This window comes from Exophiala aquamarina, assembly GCF_000709125.1.
Source record: "Exophiala aquamarina CBS 119918 chromosome Unknown aczIA-supercont1.7, whole genome shotgun sequence".
NCBI classification, from domain to species: domain Eukaryota; kingdom Fungi; phylum Ascomycota; class Eurotiomycetes; order Chaetothyriales; family Herpotrichiellaceae; genus Exophiala; species Exophiala aquamarina.
The window spans coordinates 466,858-483,672 of NW_013550581.1; the positions used below are offsets into that span (position 1 = coordinate 466,858).

Sequence of the window (16,815 nt, forward strand, 5' to 3'; positions counted from 1 at the left end):
GGATGGGTTGACTGGTTGGAAGAACTAAAATTCTATGGGTATCACAAAAGCGAGAGTGAACGGATAGCTTCGTGATGTTACTAACAACTTAGAGGCACTCTCTAAATCCAACCTCAAAGGTCTATCAACTTTGGACCGCAAGTCTTCCAATAGTGGAATAAGAATCCATCCCAGCCTCGCCTGTCCTTTCCATTTCGTCACCGACCACGGGTCGTTGTTTGAAGAGACTCTTCCCCTTGAGCCACTTTCTATACGCTTTATACCGTTTCTTTCCCGTGTCCTCATCCAACACTGTTAGCGGCTCCTCCATGTTTCCGCTTGCGAGGTACTCCACGTAATCGTCCAGGCTGGCCTCGGCTCTTTCCTCGAGAGTCAGACTCACGGCACCCCGCTCATCGTCGTATGCGCGCAGAACCTTGTGTTCCGCCGGGTCGGAAGCGGTCTTGGACAAATATTCAAGGAACTCGATTGGTGCCGATGAGTAATCGATGTCGGTTGATACCACGAGGGGAATCGTGCTTGGATGCGCGACATACCGTTGGTACTCGTCGGCCTGTCGCACTTGCGGATCAATCGATTTTGAGATCAGCAGCGTGAATGCCTGTAGTGCCAAATCGGCTTTCGTGGGTGGTCCAGTCGCGAATGATGATCCTGTCAAGTCACTTGTGTTCATTGTGGGCAATATTGGTATTCGTGGCAGTGCGGAAGAGTGCACTTCGAATGACGGCTCTTTGATGATACCAGTGTACTGCCTTTTCTGCATGACGTGGTGCAGGTGCTGCTGTGCATCAATCCAGGGGCCCAAGGTCGAGGGCTTAGGCGCCGGCTCTACCGTGGAGGCTGGAGGCAACTTCAGAATTCCATCAATGGACGAGATTGTTGTGCTATCGTCCGAAGGAGCGACTATTTTCACACCTTTGCGGGCGTGAGATTTGTCGCCGCCGCTTTCAGATTCATGGTCGTTTGCTGTGCGAACCTTGAATGGTGACAGATCATACTTCCCTGCCGTCGTGGAACCCAACGGGATATACCTCAAGTTAGAACGCATCTTGAAGGAAAAGAGTTTTTTGAAGCTCGAGATTGCTAGCGGACGATAATACTCGACCCAGAAGTCGTCGAAGTATCCGAGCTGCCGATCTCGATATTCCATTGGCCAGATTGTGGGTGGAATATGAGGTTGCTCGAGATATTCGTCGGTGTACCAGTGACGATAGCTTGGCCGACGCTTGCCAAACATCGAACGAGGGTCTGAATGATGTAAATAGTAATCTGTGGAAAGATCCCACAACATGGGTTCGCCCTGTGCGAAGACATAATTACCCAAGAAAAGGTTGTATGCTTCCTGACGTTGAGCATCCATGAACGAATTGTTGTAGTATCGCTTGAAACTCTCAACCATGTCTCGACTGTGACTTGTCCATTGATTGATTTTACGATAAGTAGACATTGTGTTGACCAGGTGGGATCCGCCATACTGTACTGCGATCGTGTCGCCGTGATCATGCCACATATGAGTGAAAAGGTTGACTGCATCAGAATCGTACTCAACAGAAGGCTCTTCAATTACACCGAGAGCCTGAAGCTGATAACCGAATGCCTTCTTTGCAATGACAAACTGAGCTGCATTTGTACGATCCAGACAATCGACGCAATTTGTCCGAGCAACGCCACTCTGGAGCTGGAGGCCACTTTCTGTATCATTCCCATTCCGAAAGAATCCGGTTTTTGGTAGTATATCTTCCGCAATAGCCTCAAGACTACCGATGACATCTTGGTCTCGGCTCTTCGATGCTCGACTCATATCCCATGCATGATATAAAATCCTTTTGTCCTCTGGGAGGAATTGATTTAGATATTTCACAGCACCTGTGTATTCTTTCAGTAGTTTTGACTCTCTTGGGATTCGTTCCCGAGCCTTGATGAGATTGAGACAGTAGATTGGCGTGCCATAGCGTTTGAATAGATTATCAAAGTGAAGAGCTGCGGCACTGAAGAAGGGATCGACCACGTTGAGATGGATATCTGGCTTTGGGGAAACGCCGGTGCTGTCTTGTGTCCAATGTAGAGGAATGCTACCTCGATGTTGTACGTAAGAAGTGTACTTGTTGTTGGTGAATAGCTCTGGGCCAGGAGAATGAAAGGATGTTGTGAGCATTTCGGACACTATTTGTTCGGTCTCCACATCATTTGCCACGTAGCCAAGATCGTTCGCTCCTCGTTTGAGGTATCTGGCGCCAGCGAAGAATCGTGACCGGCGCGCAATGATGGTGACGTAGACGACTCGGCCCCAATAGACTGACAATGCACTTTGATCGACATACCCATGGACAATAGCCAGGCACCAGTCGAATGGAGTCTTGAGAACAGCCTTTGCTGGCTTGAGGAGATGGTGGTTCCAAATGAACATATCGTTGTGGTCACATTTTATAGGCTCCGCAAGACTTTCTTGTAGACCTTGACGTTCACGCATGATGTTGTGCTGAAGTGTTCTGGTGACATCGTAAGAGTAGCTGAAGTAGTATGACTTTGTCAAGTCTAGATTGTTTAGGATTCCAACGAAGCGAGCCTCTTCCAGACTCTTATCTGTCTTTATTCGAGTGGATGCTGCAGTGACCAATGGCATAAGTTCAGTCTTGTCAATTTGATAGATATAGTGTCCCCCAACCATCGCGACTTGACTTCTTTTCGTGACATAAAGCATGTAGTAATGTGCTGTGAAGCGAATAAAGCCGAGAAGACCCCAGAAGCTTGTCTTTAATTTAAGCCCACCTGTGGCCCGATTACCTTCATCAATTGCATTGAGGATTTGAAAGGTCTCTTTCTTCGTGTAGACGATATCATCCTCGATGATATTTAATTCACCAGGTTCGGCAGTTCTGTCAATTTTCAGAATTCGGAAAGCAGAATCCAAGATATCCGAGCCCACAATGTAATATTTGTTGGCGGTTTCGTGCAGTGTGAACTTGTGCATCCGAACAACACCATCTTCCCCGACTTTTGTGACCAATGCTCCCTTGTTGCGTTGGAGCGTCGTTGGATCAGGGCTTGAGGTCCGGTTGAAAGACTTAGATAATTCTAACTCTTCATCATCATCTTCTGAGTCCCGGCGACCAGGCGGGAGGGTGGGTGATTCTGGCGGATTGTTCGAGAAAAGGGGGAACATCTGGGGAACTTGTTCCTCATTATTGTCCGATTCCTCAAGAGTGACATTGAGTTGAGGCGCATCGCCAGAGGCTGTAGTCTGGTGTGGGATTGTGCCATCCCCGTCTGCCTCCTGATTGATGCTATTTTCAACTCGTGAATCACCTACTTCGGCAGCATGATCTTGAACATCTGTCGCCGTCGAACCCATAGTTTTGAACTCCTGGAACGACTCCATCTGACCGACTATTCCGGTTGGAAATGGCGAAACCAAAACATAGTCAGCACCACTGGAGGGGCCACAACAACCACTTGCTTGGTCCCATCTGGTTGATGATTATGCTTGGAAGAAGAAAAGCAGTGAGGGTGGATTCCAACTTAATCGGGTATCATTAACTATAGAGCACGGATTTGAGAGTGTGGTGGATTAATATCTGGGTCTCGGTCAAGTTGTGAATCGTGAATCCTGATCCATCCAAACGTCAGGGTCAGTTAGCTACGGCGAAGTATAAGCTGTAAGTGGAAGTTACGTTCCAGGGGACCCCCTTCCAAACAAGGTTAGTCGTGCCAAGACCGCGCAACCGAGGTTTGATATCACTCTTCAACCACGACTCCACGCGATGCGCGGTCAGACTTAAGCGATTCAGCGTCCCCGCGCGCTGGCCGAGGGAGCCGATTTTGTTTATAGCTGTCGAGGACGGACTTCAGCTGGACTGGATATTCAAAGGACAATGGTACATGTTTTCCCACAAATTTAATTATTTGCAGTCGAACGCACTTCGATCATGCCTCCCAAAGCGCCTGCTCCGTTCTCTGAACCGCTCCTACCCCAACTCGATCTCCCTGTCAATCCTTACTATACCGAAAAGCATCACCGCCTCCGAGCATTCGTTCGCAACTATATAGATACAGAAATCGCCCCGTATGCGCAAGATTGGGAAATTGCTGGACAAGTCCCTGAGAGCGTCCGCCTGCGACATTGTCAGCTGGGCTTTGCAATCACACATCCAGTGATGGATCCTGCAGACACCGGAGGAATCCAGCAACCGGCTGGAATACCATTCGATGAGTGGGATGTCTGGTGCGGAGTTATTGTGTCTGATGAGTTCAACAGACTGGGATGGTGTGGTCCAATGTGGGGATTAGGAGGCGGCAATGGCATTGGATGTCCTCCGATCAGTCGGTTTGGCACCAAAGAGCAGAGACACAAGTGGCTCCCGAAAGTTGCAAGAGGAGAATATCGGTTTTGTCTCGGTATCACAGAACCTGACGGCGGCAGTGATGTCGCCAACATCAAAACCACGGCCGAGCGAGTTGGCAATGTCTACCGTGTGAACGGAAGCAAGAAGTGGATCACCAATGGTATATGGTGTGACTTCTGTACCACTGCTGTCAGGACGGGAGGACCATCACATGGTGGTATTAGCTTGTTGGTAATTCCATTGAAGGCAAAAGGGGTCACTACGCGGAGAATAGACAATCAAGGAGTACATGCAAGTGGTAAGTCTGACTTGTATCTGATACTGACAATTACTTAACCTCTCTAGGATCCACATTCATCAGTTTCGAGGATGTCGAGGTACCGGTTGAGAATCTGATCGGGAAGGAAAACTATGGGTTTCAGCTGATCATGTCGAATTTCAACCCCGAGCGACTTGCCCTGGCCACTGCAGCACTTCGTCTTGCGCGAGTTTGTGCCTCTGATGCTTACAACTATGCTTGTGAAAGGGAGACATTTGGCAAGCGCTTAATAGACCATGCCCCTATCAAGACAAAGATCGCCTCATTCGGACTTCTCATAGAGCCAGCCCATGCCTTCCTAGAACAACTCTGCTTCATCATCGAAACTTCTCGGGTTACTGGCAAGGAGGTGAATGTTGGAGGCATGACTGCTCTATTGAAAGTCATGAGCACTAGATGTCTCGAGCACGTCTGTCGCGAAGCTCGACAAATAATGGGCGGAGCAGGGTACACGAAGACTGGTAAGGGAGCTCGGATCGAACAGATCAGTCGAGATGTTGGTGTCCATGTGATTGGTGGCGGGAGTGAGGAGATCATGGTTGATCTTGCTGTGCGCCAGGAAGCACGAGACGTCATCGTGAGAGCTCAGAAGGTTGCAGGCTCTAAATTGTAATGATCAGGTCAACCCAAGTTCTGATTTCTTGCTAGATATCATCTCGATAGCTTGATCTGTCGTAGGCTCGACAGCATCGAACTGCCATTCAGCAAGCATATCCACAGCTCGGCCCATCCATTGTCGATTTTTTGGACCGCCCATTACAGCGTGAATCTCATTGCCTTTCAATATTGGAAGAATCTTGTGCGCATCTTCAAGCGACTTCTCTTCGATGAAGATAAGCAATCGTTGGTAGCGGTCTGCAATTGATGTGAAGTTTTTAATGTCACAGGCCAGGTCGCAGAGCAGGGAGTATAGGATATGTGCCCTCCAAGCCTCCTTGCATTTTCGAATGAGCATGCCGACATCTGAACGTTTGGCAGTTCCTTCATTCGCGAGATCGACAACTTCCTTTATGGCTGATCGGAGGTCAATGGCATCTTTCAGGATCTTGCTCTCAGCGTTGGTGGCTTTGATCCCAGTTCGAGATGCATCATAGGCTTTCTGCGCTGAGTCGACCCATGGCGTGTAAGTGGCAAGAAACCAGCTTAATTTCGCGTTGTCCTTTGGTTTCAGCGCTAGACAGATCGATGATCTCTCATCTAAGATCTTTTTCAGACCGTCATAGGCTGCAAGAGCTACGCTTGCGTCTAGGTTGTCCGTGCTTGTGGGATCGGCAAAGACTGTAGTGAATAAATCGAAGTCAATGATGTACTTCAAGCCAGTGTACGGGTCTGGTCCCCTCACGATCTTGTCAATTTCGACTCCTACGCGTTCCCGGCTGATTTTAAGTCTCAATGCTTCGTGTATAGTTTTATCCTTCATTGATTCTCGGGACGCCGGGTCGATCTCGTAGCCGAGGCGACAAGCGAATCGAATGAGTCGCAACACTCGAAGAGGGTCGTCCTTGAAAGTTTGGTATGGCTCCAGAGGGGTTCGAATGATCTTTTTGTCCATATCTTCGAACCCTCTCTTTGTGAAGTCCTCAACAGCCTGTGTGTCCAAATTATAGAATAGTGCATTCACGGTAGCATCTCTTCGCACCGCATCTTCTTCAGCTGTACCGAATTCCATCTGCGGATTCCGGCTGTCCTCGTTATAAACTTCCTTCCTCAGATTCACAAAATCGACGTCGATCCCAAACATCTTTGTAGTGATAGTCTCAAGATGCTTCGACTTCTCGGGATTCGCGGCGATTTTATGCAAGTTCTTCAGAGCAGCTGCGAAGCCTTGCTGACTGGCTTCGTCTTCATATTTCTGTCCATGCTTCTCCATGAAAACTTGCATCGCTTGACCGAATTGCCAACCAGTCATGCTGCTCAAAGCGACATCAATGTCATGACTTTGAACACCTAGAAGCTTGTCTCGAACCCAACCTCCAGTGAAACGCAGGACCAAATTTTTCATGCCAGGAATATCTTGCATCTCATTCCGACATTCGAGGAGACATTGTCGAAACAACTTCTCCGCTGGTGTTAAGGAAAGAGAAACTGACGCCATTCTGGCATATACTATTGTGCGATATCTTTGCGAGGACTTGAAAAGACTCACAGCAGGCCTAAGAGCTCGCCTTTTCATCCCTCAAGTTTGTGTTGCTGTTAGTCTGGGAAGGACTCAACGCCACTTATCAACTTCCAATTAGTCAATTCTCCGCTCCTGGCTCGTTCATGCAAACACCATGTTAAGAGTTGCATCCAATCGAAAGGTGGTCAGCCTGTCGTGTGCCCCGCTAGGAGTCATACGCTCCGCCTCAAACAGAGTCAGAACTCTTCCTCTGACGTAGCTCTGGCGTGCCCCCGCAGATCCACAAGATAGAGTACTAGTAAAGGCTGCAGTTTAATTATCACATATTTTTACAAGGAACAAACATTCACAAAAAGTTGCGGTCATAGCAATAGTATTGATCAGTGAGCAGATTAGTAAATAGTGAAAGCAAGGATGAAAAGATCAGTATCAGAATGATCAGGCTCCAGCCTTGTCGCGGGGTTCGGAGAATTGTTAATCCGAACGTCATCCCAAGGCTATGCAATGTACCTCGGTCACGGCTTCACTCTCCTTGTCATCCAACTGTGCTTTGCTCCAGTGCATCTACGTAGGAGCAAGCCTGCACGTCGCCCAGAGGTTGGTGAGAACAGTTCGATGAAGCCATAGCTTGGAAAGGCATATACAAAGCTTTGCCTACTCATCATGCGGGTTATTGGCCTTACAGGTTCAATCGCGACTGGCAAGTCGACGTGCGCGACCACGCTCTCTTCCCCGCCTTATGCGCTCCCCCTAATCGATGCCGACCTTCTCGCACGGAAAGCGGTCGAACCAGGGACCTGGGGTTATAATCGCATAGTGTCCACCTTTGGGCCCTCGACACCAGACCTACTGCTCCCTGCGTCTGATCCTCAATGTGGGGAAAGGGAAGACGGCCCCAATGGCAAGGGAAGACCACTGAATAGACCGGCGCTGGGGAGAAGAGTCTTTGGCAACAGTGAAGAACGAGTAAGGGATAGGAAAAAGCTCAATGGGATTGTCCACCCGGCTGTGAGATTCTACATGGTACGCTCAGTGCTGTATTATTACCTGCTGGGACACTGGGCAGTATTACTCGATATCCCTTTGATGTTCGAATCTGGGCTCGATATCTTCTGCAGCACAATTCTAGTTGTTGCTGTCTCCGAACCCAAGATTCAGATGGAGCGCCTTCGGGCGCGAGACCCACATCTTTCCGCCGAGGATGCGGAGAACAGAGTCAAGAGCCAGGTTGACGTCCGAGAGAAAGCGGCAAGGAATGAAGCTCGGAACAATGGCAAGGCAGATGCAGGGAAAGGTTATGTTCTCTACAATGATGGTAACAAAGAGGACTTGAAAGTTCAGCTGGCAAATGTGATGCAGAAAATCAAATCGAAAAGCCCGAGATGGTGGAGCTTGCTGCTTTGGCTTTGTCCGCCCTTCATGGTTACAACAGCCGCCTGGGAGGTCTTTCGAAATTGGTGCGTGCGTCGGAAAACAGTCAGGGAAAGAGGTGAGGAATTGGCTAAACCAAAGTTATAATGCAAGAGTGATGCCTGAGAGCAGCCGCGGCGATTGATACAGTACATCATGCAACTCTCATCCATTCAACTCAGGGTGCACAGGAGCATTCCCATGCAGAACAATGACAATAGCCTGACTTACGGACCCCTGGTTCTTTTTTCTGACACGGAATGTTTTACGGGAATCGGATCTCCATTGCAAGTGACAGCATTGACGAATCAAGGGTTATTGAAACTGGTGCGCAACGAGTTCTTATGCATACTACCAATTGGCCAGGGGGAGATTTCAGACGAACAGGCTAGTATGATAATCCCTATTAAGATGCTAGTAGCAAGGCTATCAGGAGCATATTGTTCGGATTGCCATTCATATCCAGAACTGGATTCTGTTTAACGCCACCGTATGCCTTGGCCTACTGATTAGTTATACACTCCTGGCTGACACAGAGTACATTAGCTTACAAGGACAACACCGCTATTTGGTACCTACTCAGTTCTTGGTACCAATACATGTCATTGCAACGGAAGAACCATCTCGGCTGGAAGACATGTAGTAGGCATATATTAGGTGGGAAGATGGGCCTCAGAATGAGAGCCAGATGATCAATGGCAAAATCTAGCTGATTGATAACCATTATCTGAAAACAAACGCCTCTGTTTCTGCAACACCTTGGACTGTTTGTCCTCTATTGCAAGGTATCAAACTCGGGATTGACCCAGTTGGGAGTTCCACTCTTGGCTCTGAGAAGCGGGCCGTATATATGAATGAGTGCAAAGATGGGTAAAGCGCCGAAAAACAAGATGATACCTTGCCCCGCAAAGCACCAAGTCCAGCCCGAATCTGCCTGCCAGGGCGCAATGAAAAACTAAATCCGATGTCAGCAAAATGCAGGTGTGGCCACGGGAGTAACCCCCGAAAGGCAGTTTTTTCTCAAACTTACTGGGTCGATGAAGGCGGACAAGTTCAACAAGACAGCATAGAACGTAATGGTACTCATAGACTGCAATGGATAGGCATCGACAACATATGCGCAGACGACCGTGTTGCCCATTTGGATACCAGCCGCAAAGAGGAAGAACGCAACCTGTCCCACAACCCAGTGGTATGCCCTATCGACGCTGATGCCCCAGATGATCAACCCCAGTGCAGAGAGAAGACCAGCAGGGTAGATGAGCCACAGGCGCATTTCTGGCATACGCACACCGCCATTCTTCTTCGCCAGTCTAGCACAGACGTAGTCGCTAAGTCGACCGCCAAGGAATATCTCCGCAAACAAGGTTCCAAGTAAAAGACCGATGAAGAGCAGTCCCTGGATTTGGGGCGTGTAGTCCAGGTAAGCGGCCGGTAGCATGGTGATGACACTCAAGACCCACCAGTACCAAAGAAAGCAGTAAGTGAAGACGGAAATGGTGACAGCAAGGAACTTGAAAGTCAGGATGAAGCGCAAGGCTGGATCCCATATTTTGGGATGGCGAAGACCTGGTACAGGCTTGTAGTTGATGTATGGCAGTTGCTTGGTTCGGGGCAGGTTGACTACGCTGGCATCGCTTCTCCGGCGGCCGGCCATCTCGATATCCACAGCTGTCTCATCGGAGGCAGTCGCCATTGGCAATTGCTTCAGCATGTTGTTCCTTGGATACAATGTCTCGGGCATGAAGAGAACCTCGAGAACAAGAAGCACCCCAAAGAGGATGGCAGTGAACCATTGGATCCATTCTGCCGATACAATGTTCAGAAACCCTCCGAAGATCGGTCCCACAAGTAAACCGCTGTCGATAGCCAATACCCAAAGGCCAATCTTCTGACCGCGCTCGTGCTCATAGAACATGTCGTTGATAGCGGCGAGGCCAACAGTTGAAGCTGGCGAAACTCCGAGACCCTGAAAGAAACGAGCGGCCATATAGCCTCCATATTCAGGTGCCTTTGCAGCGCCAATCGTGGAAGCAAGCGCCATGGTCGTACCGACGATGAAGATAAGGCGGCGGCCGTATATATCAGCCAGGCCAGACCAGACCAGAGGACCAACAGCCAATCCGAGGGCTGGTATGGCGACCGTCCAATTGACTTGCATATACGTGATTGCATATCCATCCTGCAAGTCGGGGAAGCTGGGAACTGTCGTGGTTGTCAAATAGGTAAAGAGAAAATATCTTGGGACAGTCAGTAATGCCCTTCAACTTGCAAGGCCTGGTCTGAGAGGAGACTGACTTGAGCATAACAATAGCAAGAATTGAATGCTTCTGAACAAAGCTCCAATTCAATGGATCTAAAGGATCCGTCGTTGGCTGTGGATGGACACGAATCCCATCCCGTGATACGAAGACATCCTCGCTGTTAGGAGAAGATGGCGCTACCGTACCAGCTTCAAGCTTCTCAGTCAAAGTCCCGACTGCGGGGGGTTGATCCCCCGGGGCGTAATCCTTCTCATTGGGAGTAACTGACATGATGGGCAGATTCGAGGTAAAGACAACTAAGCATAGAGAAGGAACAGCGGGTTCATATCAAAGACGAAACTGGACATATAAAGACCAATTCTCTTGTCAAGAATTTAAAACCCGAAGAATACAAGATGCGAGTCAAGGACCCGCGGAAAAAATACTGCTGCAGGGTTAAGTACTCCGTACCCAAGGGTTTGAAACTGACATCCAGACGACCAGAGCCACCAAAGATGGCAAAGGGCAGCCCGCCACAACGGTAGCTGGACTGGTCATCATGGAGACAACCTACCAAAAATCCATTTTCCTGTACAACTCCTTATCTCTGGTTCGTGTTACAGATCAAGGTGTCTAATCAAGGATTGTACGGAGTGGCGCATCGGGCCACTATTGCCAACTAAGTTAACCCACACGAGGATGTTCCATAAACGGGCCTTGCGACAAAGAAGAAACTTGCCCGAGTCGGTCGTCCTCCGGCTGCGGCTGGGATGTGTATCGATGGACCAGGAAGAGCCCAGAGGGCTACAGATCCTGGCATCGCTAGCGCATCTAGATTGCTTATGTTGGTAGGGAAAGAGGCGAAAATGTTGACGATGATAAGGGGGGAAATTCATTGGCGTGAAAAAGAGATGAACATATTGGTTTGGAGCTTTTTTCTCAGATGATGGGGACGAGGTAAGCCTCCATACGCGCTAGTAAAATATACTTCTTGGCAGGGCTGGGAAGGATCAGATGCCAGAGAGATAAGGAAAGCAGCCTTGTCATTGGCGACTCGATTTCTTTTGTTGCACACCCTGTCAAAACGGACCGGTACCTAGGGAGATATTCGTTGCTGGTACGTTTGCTGCCTTTCCGGTCGCCTGGTAGCTTACGTATCACTATTTGTGAAGCTGTGGGCGCAGTCCCGATTTCCGTATGTACCTGATCAGAATGTTTGGGCTGCTAGCTGCATTGCACATACATGCACCAGGCTTCAATAGGCTATCGCGCCTTTTACGTCCTCTTTGGAACATTATGTCCCATCTGCATTGTGATTTTCTTTCGGGACTCCCAGTGGCGTAATTATTGGTTGAAGACAAGGGCCCACTATGGCCAATGATCATGCTATGCAGCTCGCCATGGCATGCTGTCCTTTGGACTTGCTGTTTTCTCTTTATCTAACTCTCGAAGAAGATCTGCCCTCAACATCTCTATATCGTTGATTCACTTGTACCTCATTCTCTTTATCTTGCTTGATCTAGGAGGAATCCTCGACTGGTGGCCTGCAATGCGGAGATACAGCACTTCGGGTAAGGCTAGCTATACGTGCTCATAACTTTCTACCTAGCTAACTGCTAAGAAGAGGAGTCAGAGAGACGCCACTCAACGGTTCTCTCCCATGATACAATCGAGCAAGCACCGACAGAGAGGTCACAGCTTCTGCCGAAGAAGCATGATGACGATGATCAATCAACGAGTCAGGAAGATGGAGAGGTTATGGACATCTTGCCTGAAGATGCGACTTCCACCAGGAAACTTATCCTTCACGAGTTTTGGGTACTTTTCAAGGGATCAATTCCAGTTGTACTTGCATACACATTGCAAAATTCTCTTCAAACAGTATCCATCTTGATCGTTGGCCAAGCGTCACCCCAAGATCTCTCGACAGCAGCATTTTCTTACATGTTTGCTATGTGTTCAGCATGGCTTATTGGTATGGGAGGCTCGACTGCCTTGGACACGCTAGCTTCATCGACATTCACTAGCGGTGGGAACAAGCACGACGTGGGCATCTTATTGCAACGTGGCTTCATTGTGCTGACTCTATTCTACATACCTGTGGCGATCATATGGGTTGCCTCAGAGCCCCTTTTCAGAGCACTAGGCCAGAGCGAACAACTGTCAAGGGACAGTGCCAAGTTCTTGACTTGTTTGATACCAGGTGGGCTTGGATATATCTACTTCGAGACGATGAAGAAGTATCTCCAAGCACAAGAGATCATGCGCCCTGGCACTTACATCTTGTTAATAACTTCCCCGATCAGTGCAGCACTGAATTATCTGTTCGTATATACTGCAGGGTGGGGTATCTTTGCTGCTCCGATCGCTACAGGCATTGGATATTGGCTATCTTTTCTCGGTCTTGTCCTCTACGCGAAATTTGTCGCTGGAGGTGAATGCTGGGGTGGCTGGTCTAGAAAGAGTCTCCAAAATACTGGCATCTTCGCAAAGCTTGCCGCGTTGGGTTTCCTTCATGTTGGAACTGAATGGTTTGTTTAGCCTCCCCCTGACTGATCTTCGACACTGACATGTTGTAGGTGGGCATTCGAGATTGTGGCTTTAGCAGCCGGGCGACTGGGTGAAGTTCCGCTCGCCTCACAGAGTGTGATAATGACCGCAGACCAAGTCTTGAACACAATTCCTTTCGGAGTTGGTGTAGCAGTCAGCGCTCGTGTTGGCAATATGCTTGGATCAAGAAATGCCAAAGGTGCCGCACGGTCCGCGAATGTGGGTGCATGGTTGAGTATCCTCCTGGGCGGCGTGGTGCTAGCTATTCTTATGGCGACGAGAAACCACTTTGCGAAAATCTTCAACGACGACGTGAAGGTAGTTAAACTTACTGCTGAGGTTCTACCATATGTTGCATTGTTCCAGATTGCCGATGGTTTAAATGGCAGCTGTGGCGGAGCATTACGTGGTATGGGTCGGCAACACATTGGAGCAGCTGTCAACCTCATCAGCTACTACGGCGGTGCACTTCCTCTGGGAGTTTGGCTCGCTTTTCACGGCTGGGGACTCGCTGGTCTCTGGGTTGGACAATGCATCGCCTTGTACTTGGTTGGGTTTGGTGAATGGGTCATCGTCGCTTGGAGTAACTGGGACTATCAGGTTGAACAAGCCTTTGCGCGCATGGATAAGGATGAACTTGTTGAGAATGGCCAAGCGGGTTCTGTTAGTCCAGCTCCCGCTGGTAATGGGCCACACTAGCTTGAGAAGGGTTGGGACATATCTATCGTAAAGTTGCACTTTTGGTACACCTTTACTGTTGTGACCTGTAATCAAAACTATCTACGCATACCACAATTTCGGACCTATCCATTCCCATACTTATCGATTAATTTTCTCAGCGTGATCGGCGGGTAAGTATGCCAGGCTGTGTGGAGCATTTAAAAGACTCTGGTAGCCTTGTCGACAGAGCCTTATTCGATAAATTACGAGCGGATGTCGAAAAATACGGCCATGCCGTTTGTGGTTAGGATCATCATCGGGTGTTTATCAAGCCAGATCCGAACTATTCGCATTACTGTATGACATGATTCACTGATAAGAGCAAAAACGCAACAACCAGCTTTTGGCCAAACTGTATTGGTTCCCTTCTTCAGCTCGGGTTCGAATTCTTCGGCATTTCAGGGTGGAAATGCTCGCCGACATCCTGCTGAGGAAGGATTGCTTATCCACATCCTGGACGACAGATTAAAACTTGTCGTCAAATAGTCGGCGATATCGATACTAATGCGAGTCTAAATCGTCGGCAAATGTGCGAGGACTGGTGGACATCGCTCGTTATCGGGCGAGCTCTGTGGAACCTGGACCATCATGTCTCTGCCTGCATATGGTCTCGTAATTTAAGTGGAACCCTGCTCCAGAATCCAGGTGCATGGGACGAGCTTTCCACGTTATCTGTTCGTGTCCAAACCTAAACAGGAAGCCGAGAGACACATCGTGCATACGGATTATGGGGGGAGCAGGCCATACCGTATCAAGAAGGCAATGAGCAATTCTTGCATTGGCGTCGTGGAGTATCCGGTCCAAGCTGTAACGAGTATCGAAGCAACAACTCGTGCATGTGGTCCGTGGAGGACACAGGCCATGCCCAAACTAGTGCTCGGGAAGCAACTCGTGCATGAGATGGGGTAAGTGTGAGGTAAGAAAAGACATGTTGCAAGCTACAGTATGGCTGCAAGGCACCACTGGCTGGAAACTGGACGGAGAAGCTCTGTCCTGACGCGAGTAACGCTCTCATGAGCTGTTTGTCAATATTTTGGACGATTACAAGAAGCCTCGAGCTAGGTGCATTAATTTCAATGTTGATCCTGTCTTTTCCTCCTTTGTAGTCTACTTCCTGGCCAGATCAGATCTTTATATTTCTCATCTTGCAGGTAAAGATGTTGTTTACATCGGTCGCGCTTCTGGCGTGCGTGACATGTGCGCTTTCGCATGGTGATCATTCAAAGGATCAAACGCCCATCTCTGGACCACACAAGTCTCTGTGGTACAATACATTGCCAGGTGATGGTGGCACCCAGGTGAGAAAGACCAAAACTTCCAATAAACGTGAATGGTGGTATTGATACCCAATAATCAGGCGGATTCAGTTTTCTCGGGAATCTCAACCTTCGGTCGCCTTCCCTATTTTCCTTGCCTAGCCAGTGATGAGGAAAAATATGATATCGCTTTCTTGGGTAAAGACATGACGGAACGTACAAAAAGGGCTAAAAGCTGATATCTTGACTAGGAGCGCCATTTGACACGGGCACTTCATACAGACCAGGAGCACGTTTTGGTCCAAGTGGCATAAGACAAGGTTCTCGGCGTCTCAATCTTTAGTATGTTGTATTCCGTCCTTTTTCCGAAGGCTTACTTTTTGCCTCTTTTTGGGAGGAATAAAGGCTCACGAAAACTCGGGTTCAGTGGAGGTTACAATGTGCCAATGAAGGCCAACCCATTCAATTTCTGGGGGAAAGTCATTGATTGCGGTGATATTCCGGTGACATCGTGAGCAAAGCGAATACGATTATGGTTCTGATGAGGCCGCTGACTGGAGTGAATAGATATGACAATGCTTATGCCCTGCAGCAGATTGAGAATGGGCACAACGCTCTCCTAACTCGCACACCGTATACCGCTGCCAATGAGCCGGGGATCAGCAAGTCGGGAAAGACACTTCCTCGCATCATCACCCTGGGAGGCGACCACACAATCACCCTGCCACTGCTCCGCAGCATCAACAGAGCTTATGGACCGATCTCAGTGATCCACTTCGACTCGCATCTCGATACATGGAAGCCCAAGGTATTCGGTGGAGCGCCTAGCGAACAGGCCGCCATCAACCACGGCACATATTTCTACTGGGCTAGCGAGGAAGGGCTTCTTGCGAACGACAGCTCCATCCACGCAGGCATCCGAACAACGCTCTCAGGGCCTAGTGACTATGACCACGACGGCTACGTCGGGTTCACACGTGTTGAGGCTCGTGAGATAGACACCATCGGCACCTGGGGAATCATCAAAAAGATCAAGGAACGTGTCGGGACCAAGAACCCCGTTTACCTTTCCATCGATATCGACACTCTCGATCCTGCGTTTGCGCCTGCCACGGGAACTCCTGAGACTGGAGGCTGGAGCACTCGTGAACTGAGGACCATCCTCCGCGGGCTAGAAGGTATCAATTTCGTTGCTGCCGATATTGTTGAGGTTGCGCCAGCGTATGACACGAATGCGGAGTTGACAACTATGGCAGCAGCGGATGCTCTTTATGAGGTCATGACTTTGATGGTGAAACGGGGCCCGTTGACACTCAAGGCAACACAGGCCGAGTATATTCCTACCATGGTCGAGGGAGAGGAGGCATATCAATAAATAGGAGATATTCTGTTACCCGAAACGGATGACAGCCCCACAACTCTTGGCATTGCGCCAAGATGTATCTTGCCGGTTCCGGAGTAGAGCCGTTTCATATGCAGCCGTGTATACTCCAAGTATTCTACCATAAGATTGTGGGTAGAAGCGACTACTGATGCAAATACTTTCGGCATAGCGGGGTGGAAGAGAAATAAATGACGAAAGGGACTGGGATATCTTATTTTCTAAGCTCCCTCTCTAGCTTTGGTATCTCTTGTGGGTTTTCATTAATGCTACATTCAACAGTTCTAAGGGCGGAGCTCGGAAGGCGTGGTTGGTGCGATGTTTGTAGTGGGATGAAAGTTCCATCTCAAATCACTCGTTGTTCTGAGAACCCTGTAGTGTTCTTGCCCATTTAATCCGTCTTCGGTCATGAGAATCATTTTTGAAGAAGCGTCTCGGTCTCGTTCTCGCGGCATGCACTCTAGACATATTTGA

At 49.0% G+C, this 16,815-nt stretch overlaps 8 protein-coding genes across 8 annotated transcripts; 5 read left to right on the forward strand and 3 right to left on the reverse strand.

The window, feature by feature from the left end:
* Nucleotides 1-124: 124 nt before the first annotated feature.
* Nucleotides 125-3,352, reverse strand: A1O9_08206 (uncharacterized protein; the record flags this gene model as incomplete). The annotated part of the gene is made up of 1 exon (XM_013402592.1): nt 125-3,352. One exon carries the CDS (start codon nt 3,350-3,352, stop codon nt 125-127), a length of 3,228 nt encoding a protein of 1,075 aa, XP_013258046.1.
* A 574-nt stretch (nt 3,353-3,926) lies between these two features.
* A1O9_08207 (acyl-CoA dehydrogenase) lies at nt 3,927-5,275 on the forward strand (the record flags this gene model as incomplete). The annotated part of the gene is made up of 2 exons (XM_013402593.1): nt 3,927-4,641; nt 4,689-5,275. The coding sequence occupies 2 exons, from the start codon at nt 3,927-3,929 to the stop codon at nt 5,273-5,275; spliced, it is 1,302 nt and encodes a 433-aa protein (XP_013258047.1).
* Nucleotides 5,276-5,278: 3 nt separating this feature from the next.
* A1O9_08208 (uncharacterized protein) lies at nt 5,279-6,757 on the reverse strand (the record flags this gene model as incomplete). The annotated part of the gene is made up of 1 exon (XM_013402594.1): nt 5,279-6,757. The coding sequence occupies one exon, from the start codon at nt 6,755-6,757 to the stop codon at nt 5,279-5,281; it is 1,479 nt and encodes a 492-aa protein (XP_013258048.1).
* A 687-nt stretch (nt 6,758-7,444) lies between these two features.
* A1O9_08209 (dephospho-CoA kinase) lies at nt 7,445-8,299 on the forward strand (the record flags this gene model as incomplete). The annotated part of the gene is made up of 1 exon (XM_013402595.1): nt 7,445-8,299. The coding sequence occupies one exon, from the start codon at nt 7,445-7,447 to the stop codon at nt 8,297-8,299; it is 855 nt and encodes a 284-aa protein (XP_013258049.1).
* Nucleotides 8,300-8,966: 667 nt separating this feature from the next.
* A1O9_08210 (uncharacterized protein) lies at nt 8,967-10,725 on the reverse strand (the record flags this gene model as incomplete). The annotated part of the gene is made up of 3 exons (XM_013402596.1): nt 8,967-9,146; nt 9,222-10,431; nt 10,490-10,725. 3 exons carry the CDS (start codon nt 10,723-10,725, stop codon nt 8,967-8,969), a joined length of 1,626 nt encoding a protein of 541 aa, XP_013258050.1.
* Nucleotides 10,726-11,983: 1,258 nt separating this feature from the next.
* On the forward strand, nt 11,984-13,683 carry A1O9_08211 (uncharacterized protein; the record flags this gene model as incomplete). The annotated part of the gene is made up of 3 exons (XM_013402597.1): nt 11,984-12,005; nt 12,056-12,965; nt 13,014-13,683. 3 exons carry the CDS (start codon nt 11,984-11,986, stop codon nt 13,681-13,683), a joined length of 1,602 nt encoding a protein of 533 aa, XP_013258051.1.
* A 1,178-nt stretch (nt 13,684-14,861) lies between these two features.
* Nucleotides 14,862-15,475, forward strand: A1O9_08212 (agmatinase; the record flags this gene model as incomplete). The annotated part of the gene is made up of 4 exons (XM_013402598.1): nt 14,862-15,002; nt 15,062-15,158; nt 15,212-15,302; nt 15,388-15,475. 4 exons carry the CDS (start codon nt 14,862-14,864, stop codon nt 15,473-15,475), a joined length of 417 nt encoding a protein of 138 aa, XP_013258052.1.
* Nucleotides 15,476-15,492: 17 nt separating this feature from the next.
* A1O9_08213 (agmatinase 1) lies at nt 15,493-16,335 on the forward strand (the record flags this gene model as incomplete). The annotated part of the gene is made up of 1 exon (XM_013402599.1): nt 15,493-16,335. The coding sequence occupies one exon, from the start codon at nt 15,493-15,495 to the stop codon at nt 16,333-16,335; it is 843 nt and encodes a 280-aa protein (XP_013258053.1).
* Nucleotides 16,336-16,815: the final 480 nt, after the last annotated feature.